Source organism: Cervus canadensis, chromosome 18 (genome assembly GCF_019320065.1).
Source record: "Cervus canadensis isolate Bull #8, Minnesota chromosome 18, ASM1932006v1, whole genome shotgun sequence".
Classification (NCBI taxonomy): Eukaryota; Metazoa; Chordata; class Mammalia; order Artiodactyla; family Cervidae; genus Cervus; species Cervus canadensis.
In genome coordinates this window covers 57,152,731-57,166,074 of record NC_057403.1, presented here as the reverse complement: position 1 = coordinate 57,166,074, position 13,344 = coordinate 57,152,731, and the positions used below count along the sequence as shown (strand labels likewise).

The window sequence follows — 13,344 nt, the reverse complement described above, 5'->3', positions numbered from 1 at the left end:
ATGAGCCTAGACTAGCCTGTTGGGTGATGACTGACACATGCCACTAGCCAACATCCAACTTACTGCCAGACACATGAATGAGGCCTTCCTAGGCCATCCATCTGAGCTAGTCCACATAAGAAAAGCCACCTAGATAATCCAAAGAACCATGAAAAATAATCACTATTATTGTAAATCACTAAGTGTTAGGATGTTTTGTTACACAGCAAAAAACTGACTGATACATTCTGAATCAAGGCTCAGAGATACCTCTTACCTGGGTGGGTAGTAGGGATCGAAAATGTGGCCGTCTCCTGTATTAATTATACAGGACAGGTTTCCAATGTAGGGAGAGAGAAGCCATGTAAGGGAGATGGTGACATTGTCAAAGATGAAACTCTCATTGGACACCATCAACTGTAGGCCTGCAGATCAAAACACAAATACCATTTGCTGTTATGAAGCAAAATTGCATGTTTCTGTTTAAAACTTACTGTCTTCTGTCTACCTGTCCTTAGTGGAGCTTTTACAGCTTCTGCATATTTATTCTACTTTATAAAGTTCTTTTGAATTATGTGTTTCATCCAAGATACAGAACTTAAAATGTACAGAGGGTCTACAATGAAAAGAAAGTCCTTCCCTACTGCTACCCCTCAGACCCCCAGTTCTGGTCCCCAGAAGCAATCACTGTTAACCAGTCTCCTGGGTCGCCTTTTACAGACCCACACATGCACAGGAGCGGCTGCTGCTCGGGCGCAGGAGGGCTGAGAGGAGCTACTCCACATTCAAGGTCAGGAGGGGCGGCCGTGAGAAGATAGCCCTCGTCCAAGGTAAGGAGCAGCGGCTGCGCTTTGCTGGAGCAGCCGTGAGGAGATACCCCACGTCCGAGGTAAGAGAAACCCAAGTAAGACGGTAGGTGTTGTGAGAGGGCATCAGAGGGCAGACACACTAAACCCATAATCACAGAAAACTAGCCAATCTGATCACAGGACCACAGCCTGTCTAACTCAGTGAAACTAAGCCATGCCACGTGGGGCCACCCAAGGCAGACAGGTCATGGTGGAGAGGTCTGACAGAATGTGGTCCACTGGAGAAGGGAATGGCAAACCAATTCAGTATTCTTGCCTTGAGAAGCCCATGAACAGTATGAGAAGGCAAAATGACAGGATACTGAAAGAGGAACTCCCCAGGTCGGTAGGTGCCCAATATGCTACTGGAGATCAGTGGAGAAATAACTCCAGAAAGAAGGAAGGGATGGAGCTAAAGCAAAAATAATACCCAGTTGTGGATGGGACTGGTGATAGAAGCAAGGTCTGATGCTATAAAGAGCAATATTGCATAGGAACCTGGAATGTTAGGTCCATGAATCAAGGCAAATTGGAAGTGGTCAAACAGGAGATGGCAACAGTGAATGTCAACATTCTAGGAATCAGCAAACGAAAATGGACTGGAATGGGTGAATTTAACTCAGATGACCATTATATCTACTACTGTGGGCAGGAATCCCTTAGAAGAAATGGAGTAGCCATCATAGTCAACAAAAGAGTCCAAAATGCAGTACTTGGATGCAATCTCAAAAACGACAGAATGATCTCTGTTCATTTCCAAGGCAAACCATTCAATATCACAGTAACCCAAGCCTATGCCCCAACCAGTAATGCTGAAGAAGCCAAAGTTAAACGGTTCTATGAAGACCTACAAGACCTTTTAGAACTAACACCCAAAAAAGATGTCCTTTTCATTATAGGCGACTGGAATGCAAAAGTAGGAAGTCAACACCTGGATTAACAGGAAAATTTGGCCTTGGAGTACGGAATGAAGCAGGGCAAAGGCTAATAGAGTTTTGCCAAGACAATGCACTGGTCATAGCAAACACCCTCTTCCAACAACACAAGAGAAGACTCTACACATGGACATCACCAGATGGTCAACACCAAAATCAGATTGATTATATTCTTTGCAACCAAAGATGGAGAAGCTCTATACAGTCAGCGAAAACAAGACCGGGAGCTGACTGTGGCTCAGATCATGAACTCCTTATTGCCAAATTCAAGACTTAAACTGTAGAAGGTAGGGATAACCACTAGACCATTCAGGTATGACCTAAATCAAATCCCTTATGAATATACAGTGGAAGTGAGAAATAGATTTAAGGGACTAGATCTAATAGACAGAGAGCCTGATGAACTATGGACGGAGGTTCGGGACATTGTACAGGAGACAGGGATCAAGACCATCCCCATGGAAAAGAAATGCAAAAAGGCAAAATGGTTGTCTGAGGAGGCCTTACAAATAGCTGTGAAACAAAGAGAAGCTAAAAGCAAAGGAGAAAAGGAAAGATATTCCCATTTGAATGCAGAGTTCCAAAGAATAGCAAGGAGAGATAAGAAAGCCTTCCTCAGTGATCAGTGCAAAGAAATAGAGGAAAACAACAGAATGGGAAAGACTAGAGATCTCTTCAAGAAAATTAGAGATACCAAGGGAACATTTCATGCAAAGATGGGCTCAATAAAGGACAGAAATGGTATGGACCTAACAGAAGCAGAAGATATTAAGAAGAGGTGGCAGGAATACACAGAAGAACTGTACAAAAAAGATCTTCATGACCCAGATAATCACAATGGTGTGATCACTCACCTAGAGCCAGACATCCTGGAATATGAAGTCAAGTGGGCCTTAGGAAGCATCACTATGAACAAAGCTAGTGGTGATGATGGAATTCCAGTTGAGCTATTTCAAATCCTGAAAGATGATGCTGTGAAAGTGCTGCACTCAATATGCCAGCAAATTTGGAAAACTCAGCAGTGGCCACAGGACTGGAAAAGGTTTGTTTTCATTCCAATCCCTAAGAAAGGCAATCCCAAGGAATGCTCAAACTACTGCACGATTGCACTCATCTCACACGCTAGTAAAGTAATGCTCAAAATTCTCCAAGCCAGGCTTCAGCAATACGTGAACTGAGAACTTCCAGATGTTCAAGCTGGTTTTAGAAAAGGCAGAGGAACCAGAGATCAGATTGCCAATTCTGCTGGATCATCGAAAAAGCAAGAGAGTTCCAGAAAAACATCTATTTCTGCTTTATTGACTACACCAAAGCCTTCGACTGTGTGGATCACAACAAACTGTGGAAAATTCTGAAGGAGATGGGAATACCGGACCACCTGACCTGCCTCTTGAGAAACCTGTATGCAGGTCAGGAAGCAACAGGTAGAACTGGACATGGGACAACAGACTGGTTCCAAATAGGAAAAGGAGTATGTCAAGGCTGTATATTGTCACCCTGCCTATTTAATTTATATGCAGAGTACATCATGAGAAATGCTGGTCTGGAAGAAGCACAAGCTGGAATCAAGATCGCCAGGAGAAATATCAATAACCTCAGATAAGCAGATGACACCACCCTTATGGCAGAAAGTGAAGAGGAATTAAAAAGCCTCTTGATGACAGTGAAAGAGGAGAGTGAAAAAGTTGGCTTAAAGCTCAACATTCAGAAAACTAAGATCATGGCATCTGGTCCCATCACCTCATGGGAAATAGATGGGGAGACAGTGGAAACTGTCAGACTTAATTTTGGGGGGCTCCAAAATTACTGCAGATGGTGACTGCAGCCATGAAATTAAAAGACTCTTACTCCTTGGAAGAAAAGTTATGACCAACCTAGATAGCATATTAAAAAGCAGAGACATTACTTTGCCAACAAAGGTCCGTCTGGTCAAGGCTATGGTTTTTCCAGTGGTCATGTATGGATGTGAGAGTTGGACTGTGAAGAAAGCTGAGCACCAAAAAATTGATGCTTTTGAACTGTGGTGTTGGTGAAGACTATTGAGAGTCCCTTGGACTGCAAGGAGATCCAGCCAGTCCATCCTGAAGGATATCAGGCCTGGGTGTTCACTGGAAGGACTGATGCTGAAGCTGAAACTCCAATACTTTGGCCACCTCATGGGAAGAGTTGACTCATTGAAAAAGACCCTGATGCTGGGACGGATTGGGGGCAGAAGGAGAAGGGGACGACAGAGGATGAGATGGCTGGATGGCATCACTGACTCGATGGGCATGAGTTTGAGTAGACTCCGGGAGTTTGTGATGGACAGGGAGGACTGGCGTGCTGTGATTCATGAGTTTGCAAAGGGTCGGACACGACTGAGCGACTGAATTGAACTGACACATGCACAAGCATGTATATACTTTTTTATTTATACAGATGGTGCTCTGTTCACTATTTGGCAACTTCCATTTTTTTTCACTTAATATATCTTGGAGATTGTTCTATATGAATTCAGTCAGAGAGCTCTTATATCCTTTAATAGCTGCACAATGTACCCTAATTTATTTAACTAGGATCCATTGATTGTCTAAATGTACTTTAAAATGCTTAAAAAGACAAAAGGCAAATCATCTTTAGGAAAATTTCCTTGGTTAGGGTGGCTGATGAATCATCGTTAGCCATTTAGTGCTCCTTACATTTTACAAAACCTTAAGCTTCATAAGTTAGCCTACAGGATGGGTGAAGGGTAGAACTTCCGGGGTTCATGCAGCCCTGGGCTAATTTGTGCAATACCATCTTTTGGTTTCTGACACAAATGAGACGGGAAAAGAAATAAAAAGGAGACACAAATGAAAAGGACTTTCCTGAGCTGATCAGAAAGCCACCGCGGTCCTGATTGGTCCTGATTCACAATCATCCGAGGAAACTCGGGATGCAGCAGGCCGTTCTGGGCACAAAGGCTGGGGGGTGGGGGGAGAGGGGACTGCTGGATGAAGTTCCTCCCTTCAGAAATCAGAAGCTGATGTGATCAGAACACACTGATTCACAAGGGACAGGATATTTGAAATCAAAGTCGAGACAGAAAATCTGGTCCATGTGGCAGCCAGACCCAGCTCACCCCCTGCCCTAAGCTCTGTGTGTGTCTAATGACAGTGAGGCTGCGACTGGCAGATCTCCAAGGGTACCCTTTGTCCACGAGCAAAATCACCAAACGGAAACTGCTGCCAAACCACGTGGCCTCTCTTCCCAGCAAACAAAACAAGACACCCCACTAACTCTTATTCCACTCATGTGTGTTCCATAAACTAATGCCACCCCCATGGCCTGTACCCTCTCTTCTATGCAGCCTTCTTCCTCCTGTCTCTGTGGGTTCCACTCTCCTGGATGGCCCCTAGGGACCCCAACCTTCCCGGACTCATCTTTCCCCTGCAGAGCTCCTTGCTCCATTACTCACAGCCTCAGTAGAATTTGCTGTTCTGACCAATTAATTGGTTGGACAAGGGCATAATGTGGTGTCCCAACCCAAGGGGAATTGGCACTGTTAGTAAGAATGAACTCGATACAGCCATTTTGGAGGGTAATGTGGCAATATCTACTAACATTTAAAATGCGCGTACCCTATGACCCAGCATTTCTGCTACTAGGGATCTCTCCTCTAAAAATAATCCCAGGTACATGCCAAGATACATGCACAAGAGATCACCATAGAGTGATCTGTAAGAAGGAAAACTCAGATGCAGTCTAAGTGTCCATCAAGAGGGGAACAGGTTAAGTAAATTTTGACTTAATCCTATGACGGGAGAAGGCAATGGCAACCCACTCCAGGACTCTTGCCTAGAAAATCCTATGGACCAAGGAGCCTGGTGGGCTATATATAGTCCATGGGGTCACAAAGAGTTGGACACGACTAGCAACTTCACTTTCACTTATGATAGTATACAGTGCAGTCATTAAAAGGATAAAGTAGTGACTTAGAGAGATGTCCAGGATATATTATTAAGTGAAAAACATTGAGTTGTAGACTAATATGTTTAACTCATGTATATTTGTATAAAAATATACATCTGTACATTCATGTCTATGGCTGTCTATGAAAACACTTTAAAAGGAGGGAAAAATTTATTCTAAATAGTTAACAGTTGTTTCTAATAGCAAACAGGATTGTAGAATTGAATGGGGAGTTTTCCTTCTTGATTCATAAAACTTGCACGAATTGTGGTAGTTGGGTTATGCTTATGGTTTTTTAGATTTGTGAAAGTCCTTGTGCATTCTAAAATGGCAGGCTATGGGGGGGTGGTGGTTGAGTGGGTGTGGCATGTAGGAATCCTTCTAATCAAGTAATCTCGGTTTTGTCTGTTGTGTTTATTGGCTCAATCCATGAAATTTAATTTGAAAGGTCTTGGGGTTAAAACAGTTGTTTTAAACTTCTGGTTTGATGGCTTGTTTTGCAACTGAACCTCAAATGGTTTTCCCCCAGGCTAAGCCAGGCAGGGAGTTTTGAGTGCAGCAGTTTTGAGTGAGGAGGTCTCAGCACACAGCGGATCCACCCTCTGGATGGCTGCTCCCTCTGCTCCAAGAGGGACTAGACATGGCTTGGAAATAAGAAGGGAATTCCCACACCCAGGCAAGCTGGGGACTCACCTTCCCGGCACAAGTACTGCACCCACAGGTAGCTGCCCCGGCTGGGGCACAGGTCTCCAAAGTAGGTCCCATCTGCTGCCACCTGGCAGGCCTGCAGCCCCTGGCACTGGCCTGGGAGGCACCCACATCCCAGAGGAAACAGGAGCCGTGTAAAGGAGACAAGGGACAACACCAGACAAGAGATGAACGACCTTGCATTTGCTCATTCACCCACCGTGCCCCCAGCAAGCACCAGTTGGTGTCCATTGAAGACCCGGCACTGAGCCTGGTGCTGGCTGAGAGAAAAGTAGATTCCCTCCCTCCAATAGCTCAGGGTCCAGAATGTTGGAATATACCAGAATCCCCAGGTGGGCTTGTGACGACACAGATTCCAGACCCTGATTTAGATTCAGTAGATTTGGCCGGCAGCTTGAGAATTTGCTTTTCTAACAGGTGATGTCGAGGCTGCTGGCCCAGGGACCCCACTTTGAGAACCACTGGTCCAGTGGCATCTAGTCAGATGACCTAAGGTAGAATTCAACACCCTGAGAACTGGCAAAGAGGGGACAAGGTTAGGAACTCTGTGTCCGCCAAGGGCACCAGGTGTCCACAGGAGAGGGGTGTGGTCTGGTCAGAAACTGCGGGGTCATCCCAACCCCCTCCCTCCACCCATGTAGATATAATAGATGCCTAGAGAGGCCTGGAGAAGGGGCAGGCAGGTCCTGGCTCCCTCCTTGGCTCCAGAGCATCCTGGAGGTTTGCCCCGCACTGCATCACCTTGCTTGTCCTCTTTCATCTCTCAGAAACCCATGCTTGCTCCAGAGTTTGGCATACATATTTACTTTTTAAAACAACTTTACTGGGGTTAGTGGCTCAGTAGGTAAAGAATCTGCCTGCAACGCAGGAGACTGCCTGCAATGCAGGAGACCTGGCTTCAATCCCTGGGTTGGGAAGATCCTCTGGAGAAGGGAATGGCAACCCACTCCAGTATTCTTGCCTGGGAAATCCCATGGACAGAGGAGCTTGGTGAGCTATATCATGGTTATACTCTTACTCTCTACTCAAAGAGTATAGTGATACCAAAGCTACCATGGAGTAGCAAAGAGTCGGACACGACTGATCAACTAAAATTAAAATTTAGTTTTCTTTCTACTTTTATTTATATTTTTGCCTGTTCTGGGTCTTCATTGCTTTGCATGGACTTACTCTAGTTGCAGCGAACTGGGGCTACTCTTTGTGGCAGTGTGTGGTCTTCTCATTGCAGTAGCTTCTCTTGCTGCAGAGCAGACTCTAGGCACACAGGCTTCAGTAGTTGTGGCATGCAGACTCAGTAGCTGCAGCATGGGGGCTTAGTTGCTCCGTGGCATGTACAGTCTTCCTAGACCAGGGATCAAACCTGTGTCCTCTTTATTGGGAAGCGGACTCTTATTCACGGTGCCACCAGGAAAGTCCCATATTTTGGCATATCTCAGTGCTCTTTGCCTGTCCCGTTACCTTGCCAGGCAAGCCCCACCCCATCCTCAGATTCTCTCCTGGCCCTGATTCCTCCCCCTGTGTCATGGTTTCATGCCTCCCTCTTATCTTGTCATGTTCACTTGCCCGGTCGTATCCAACTGTTTGTGACCCCATGGATTGCAGCATGCCAGGCCTTCCTGTCCCTCACTATCTCCCAGAGTTTGCCCAAGTTCGTGTTCACTGCGTTGGTGATGCCATCCAACCATCTCATCCTCTGACTCCCTCTTCTCCTCCTGCCCTCAACCTTTCCCAGTATCAGGGACTTTTCCAGTGAGTCGGCTGTTCGCATCAGGTGACTGAATATTAGAGCTTCAGATTCAGCATCAGTTCTTCCAATGAGTATTCATAGTTGATTTCTTTTTGCTGTCCAAGGGACTCTCAGGTGTCTTCTCCAGCACCACAGTTCAAAGGCATCAATTCTTTGGTGCTCTGCCTTCTTTATGGTCCAGCTCTCACAACCGTACGTGATCATTGGGAAGACCGCCACCTTTACCATAGCCTTGACTGTATGGATTTTTGTCAGCAGAGTAATGTCTCTGCTTTTCAACACACTGTCTAGGTTTGTCATAATTTTCCTACCGAGAAGCAATTGTCTTCTAACTTCATGGCTGCAGTCACCATCCATGCTGATTTTAGACTAATAACCCTCACCTGTTGTTATTAGCCATGGACCAATGACTCTCCAATTTATGTCTCTTGTCTAGGTTTCTCTTGAGTTCCAATCCTGTGTGTCCAGTCATCTACACAGCATCTACACATGGATGTCACAGGGTACCCCGAGTTTCTCATATCCTGAAATGAGGTTTTGATCTCAGACTAGACTTCAAGTGTGTATCTTGAAGTTCTAGCCTTTGGTGCCTGTGCGTGTGAGCTTACTTGGAAATAGAGTCTTTGCAAACATAATCAAGTTAGGATGAGGTCATTAGGGTGAGCCCTTTGTCCAGTATGATTGCTGTCCTGTGAACACAGACAGGACACGCGAAGCTGGAAGCAGAGATTAGAGAGACACATCTACAAGGGTTTATGGTGGAGCATTGCCGACAAATACTGGCTGCTAGATGAGGAGAGGAAGGGCTCTCCTCTGCAGGTTTCAGAGCTAGAGAAGTCCAGCTCTCATCTTGATTTTGAACTCGGCCTCCAGACTGCCAGAGAATGTGTTTCTGTTGTTTTAAGCCGCTCAGTCTGTGGTACTTGGTAAGGCAGCCCCAGGACCTGAGTATGATCTCCTTTCTCCCCTCTCCACCAGCTGCTCCTCCTCCAGCCTCTCCTCTCAATGCCAAGGTCATCCTGGACTCCCATCATTGATGAGTCCCATCAGTACTTCCTGTTTCTGAAACCTGTCCCTTTCTCTCCATCTGCACCGCCCTAGTCTGTGCCCCCAGCCTCTCTCACTTGGGTTTCTGGCATCAGCCTCCCTTTCCTGGACTCACAGCAGCCTGTGGGTGGCTTTAAAATACACCTGGCCATGTTCCTCCCCTGCTCTAAAGCTTCCAGTGCTTCCCCAACATCCTGGGCTGCAGCCTGGGTTCCTCGAGTGCGAGAGCCCCACCTCTACCTGCGCTGAGCACTTTGCAGCTCCCTACACCTACCACACTCTCGGCCCCAAGACCGACACAGGCTCTCCCCTCTCCCTAAACACCGCCCCCCCCATTCACCCTGTTGTCCTTTTCCTGCGTGATTCCTATCAGGTCGTCAGGTCTCAGTTAGATCTCACCTCCCCTGGGAAGTGGGCCAGCCCTTTGACCATCAGCCTGCAGATCCACCGCCACCCCACTTGGTTTCAAATTCGGGGAACTACATTTCCCACACTCCCCTGTGCTCTAGCAGGTGCTGATGGAAGACTGGAGGCAATGTATTAGCTTCCAGTGGCTGCTGGAACAAGTAACAGGACCTTGGTGGCACAGAGCAGTGCACATTTATTACCTCACAGTTCTGGAGGTCAGAGGTCTGGGTGGCTCACCTGGGCTCCACTCAGGGTATGATGGGCTGAAATCACAGTGTCACAGCAGGGCTGCATTTCCTTCCTGGAGCTTCTGGGGAGGAACCTGCCTCCAATCTCATTCCTCCTGATGGCTGAACTCAGTTCCTTGGGACTGTAGGACTGAGGTCCCATGTCCTTTCTGGCTGTCAGCTGGGACCACTCTTAGCTCTTAGAGGCCTCTCTCCAGTCCTTCCACATGGCCTCCTGTATCTCAGAGCCTTCAGTGACCATCAGATCTGTCTCATGCTCGAATCTATCCAACTTCTCCATCTGCCACGTCTGTCTTATGCTTCTAGCTGGAGAAAGTTCTCTGCTTTGAGGGGCTCATGTGATTAGACTGTGCCCACTTGGGTAATCCAGGATAATCTCCCTATTTTAAGATTAGCAACCATAATTACTTGCACAGAGACCCTTTTGCCACGTAATTTATCAAATTCATGGTCATGGCATCTCATCATACCCACAGTTCCAGAGACTGGGGCAGGAACCTTGGTGTTCATAATTCTTCCTGCCCCAGATGGGAAGAGGTGCGGGCAGGATGCCTGTCACCCATTCTCACGGTAGCTCCTCTGCAGCCCCAGATCCCTCTGGCAAGGACCTCCCCGCCAGTCCTTGCTCCCACAGGGCAGCCTCCATTGTGGTCCCAGCGCCTGCTGGGCAGCCCTGACTTCTGGTTTTGGTGTGACATCCTCTATGGCTGTCCCTCCAGCCCTTTGGGATGGCAGTGGCTTTGTGCTGCTCTGATCTCAGGGTTGCATCCTTATCTCCTGTTTGGCTTTTCAGCACTCCCATGACTTGGGTAGTCTGCTCTGTTGGAAGACCTAGCATGATTTCTGGTTTCCTGCCAGGACCCAGTTTGCTACATCCCTCAGCGTGAGTTCTTTCCCTAAGGGCACCCATAGCACTAGAGTACAGTCTCCAAGAGAGAGGGGATGTTTTCTTTTGCTTTGTTTTTGCCCACTGCTCTATCTCCTGCACACAGAACAGTGCCTGATACATGGAGCAGGTACAAAGTGAGTTTTGCATTAGTGACTAAGAAGCAGCTTTGCTCCCTTCTATGTGACACTCAGCACAGTGCTAGGTAATTGCCTGCATTTGTGTCTATCTCCCCATTAGACTGTGACCTCTGTTGAAGAACAGATTGTGTTTTATTCATCGCTGAATCCACAGAGCCCACTATCGTGCGTGGCATACTGTTGGTGCTCAATTAATGTCTGTTGGCAAACTGATTGAATGAACGAGTGATGGTGGCTCTTAGATACAAACACACACCTCCTGGGGCTCTGCCCATATCTCCTCCAAACTTCCCCCAAAGGATGCAGGGCTTCATCCAGTGTGCCTTCTGGATGTGGCTACAAGGTTTGAGAGCTTGCACCTGAGTGTTTGAGGAAATAGCCCACTGAGCTCCACCTGTGAGTGAAGTATACTCATTGGCCCATCCAGCGCAGGCCACTCCCCCTTGGGGAGCCACGGTCTCAGGAATGTGGGACCAACGAGGGAGTCAGAGAGGACCACCTAGTTGAAGTCAGCATTTCCTTCCCTGGCGCCTGCTCTAAGGGGAGCAAGGGCAATGTGGGTCAGACGTGTGGGGAGAGGAGCAAGTTGTTTTCCGAGGGAAAATCCTTGTCACCAGACGAACCTGGCTCAGAGGCAGATTTAATCTGGTTTAGGAAAACAAGGCTCTGGAGAAATCCTCCCATGTGAAAGGGAGATACCACCCAGAATGGTTGTTTGTTTGGACAAAGAAAAACAATTATTTAAGGATTGTTCGCATAGCAAGGATCAATCCACACATCTCTCATTGAAGGAAGAGACAAACTATGATATAGTCAAATAATAGGTGAAACAAATATGCTAGTACATGTATCAAGAGGAATGATGGGTGATGTAACATTTTATTCATTTTGATAATGAGAGAATGTTAAGCAAATAAGGAATAATGTTAAGATCTGACAAAGTTGGGTATTGAGTCCAAGGAGTTCATTGAACTATTTTTTAGTCTTGTCTGTACATTTGAATTATTTTGAAATTTTAGAAGTTTAAATTAGGAAGAGAATGTAGTGTTGTTTGCACCCAGTTGGCGTGGGGAGCAAAATGCCCACCAGACTCATCAGGTGGCTTTGATGTCAGGTGAGGTGTGAGCCACAGCCCCCTTACTCCCTTACTTGGTGCGGGCAGACTGGCCGGTTTTCCCCATGAAAGAGGCCCAAGTTCAGATGTGCAGGTCGTGCAGTCCTCCCAGCCCCCTTTGCTGGGCACAGGACACCGGGAAGTGCCCTGCCCTTGCAGCCAAAGCTGCAGAGCCCTGGGGTCCTACCTGCCACTTCATCCTTGACGCTGACCCAGCTGCATTCCTCCTCCAGGTCTGAGCGGCGTCTGGCATCCTGGATGCAGTAATGGGGTGTCTGGCGCCCATAGAAAGCCTCCTGGATCTGGATGACCTCCCCCGAGCCGCAGTGCATGGTGGCATTGAGGCCCTCGCAGGCCAGACTCTGGCCGACACCTGTGGCAAAGGTAAGGGGGACACATGGCTGCAGATGGGCCAGTGCCCATTGATGGGAAGTGGAGGGGCCTCGGGTCAGGACTGTGAGATGCTGGACACAGTGGGAGCTGACTCGTCAGGGGTGAGAAACAAGGTGGTGAGCATGAGCATGGGTCCGGAGCCAGACTGCCCAGGGTCTGGGCCAGCCCGGCCTTGCTCTGGCTGTGCTGCCTTCCGCAGGTTACTCGGCTTCTCTGTGCCTGCCCTGTGTGCGGCAGTCAATACCACACCCCACAGAGCTGTTAGGAGGATCAGAAGAATCCTTACATGTAGAGTCGGGGCTACAGAGGTGGCAACTATTGTTCTGCCTGTTTAAGTACCTTCCTTGAGCCTTATCCGAAAGCAACGCCTGGAACATAATAGATGCTACACAAGCGTTTTTTGAATGAAGGAGTGATTTCACTGGGTCTTTTACCAGTCGTGAGCTGTACTGTTACCCCTTCTTTGGTGACACTGGGCCCTGTGGGGTCCCTGTACTGAGACCCCGCTCCAGCCCAGCTCCTGACATGTGGTCCACACTCAGTAAGCATTTCTTTATTGACCTGGCTCAGGTGTGAACAGCAGAAAGTAGGAACCACTGGCTTCAAACTCAGGCCTGTCTACCTGGTGGGAGCGCCACAGGGCAGAGGTTGACACCAAAATCTGTGTTCATTCTTATGGCTGCTGTAACAAATGACCACAAACTTAGTGGCTTAAGCATCACAAATTTATCTTCTTATAGTCGTGGTTCAGTGTGGGCTTTACTGGGCTAAAATCCAGGTGTGGCCAGGGCTGATTGCTTCTGGAGCCTTTAGGGGAGAATTGATTCCCTCGCCTTTTCCAGCTTCTAGAGGCCCTTACAGTCCTCATACTGTGGCCCCTTCCTCCGTCTTCAAAGCCAACAGCATAGCATCTCCCCCCGTCTCTCTGTCTCTGATCGTCACACCTCATCTCACTTCCTAG

General features: G+C 47.6%; 2 protein-coding genes across 2 annotated transcripts in view; one reads left to right on the top strand and one right to left on the bottom strand.

Moving 5' to 3' along the window:
• BCO1 (beta-carotene oxygenase 1) overlaps nt 1-13,344 on the top strand; it is an 88,285-nt gene that overhangs the window by 24,118 nt on the left and 50,823 nt on the right. Inside the window, 2 exon segments of the mRNA XM_043436672.1 lie at nt 700-809; nt 12,224-12,374. The gene's annotated coding sequence lies outside the window, so the exon portion shown is untranslated.
• Nucleotides 1-13,344, bottom strand: part of PKD1L2 (polycystin 1 like 2) — a 112,823-nt gene that overhangs the window by 92,111 nt on the left and 7,368 nt on the right. The window contains exons 3-5 of the mRNA XM_043437182.1: nt 12,178-12,363; nt 6,386-6,496; nt 257-404 (exon numbers count right to left, since the gene is read on the bottom strand). Of these exons, the coding sequence (XP_043293117.1) occupies nt 257-404; nt 6,386-6,496; nt 12,178-12,363 (445 nt within the window). The remainder of the gene's footprint in view (nt 1-256; nt 405-6,385; nt 6,497-12,177; nt 12,364-13,344) is intronic.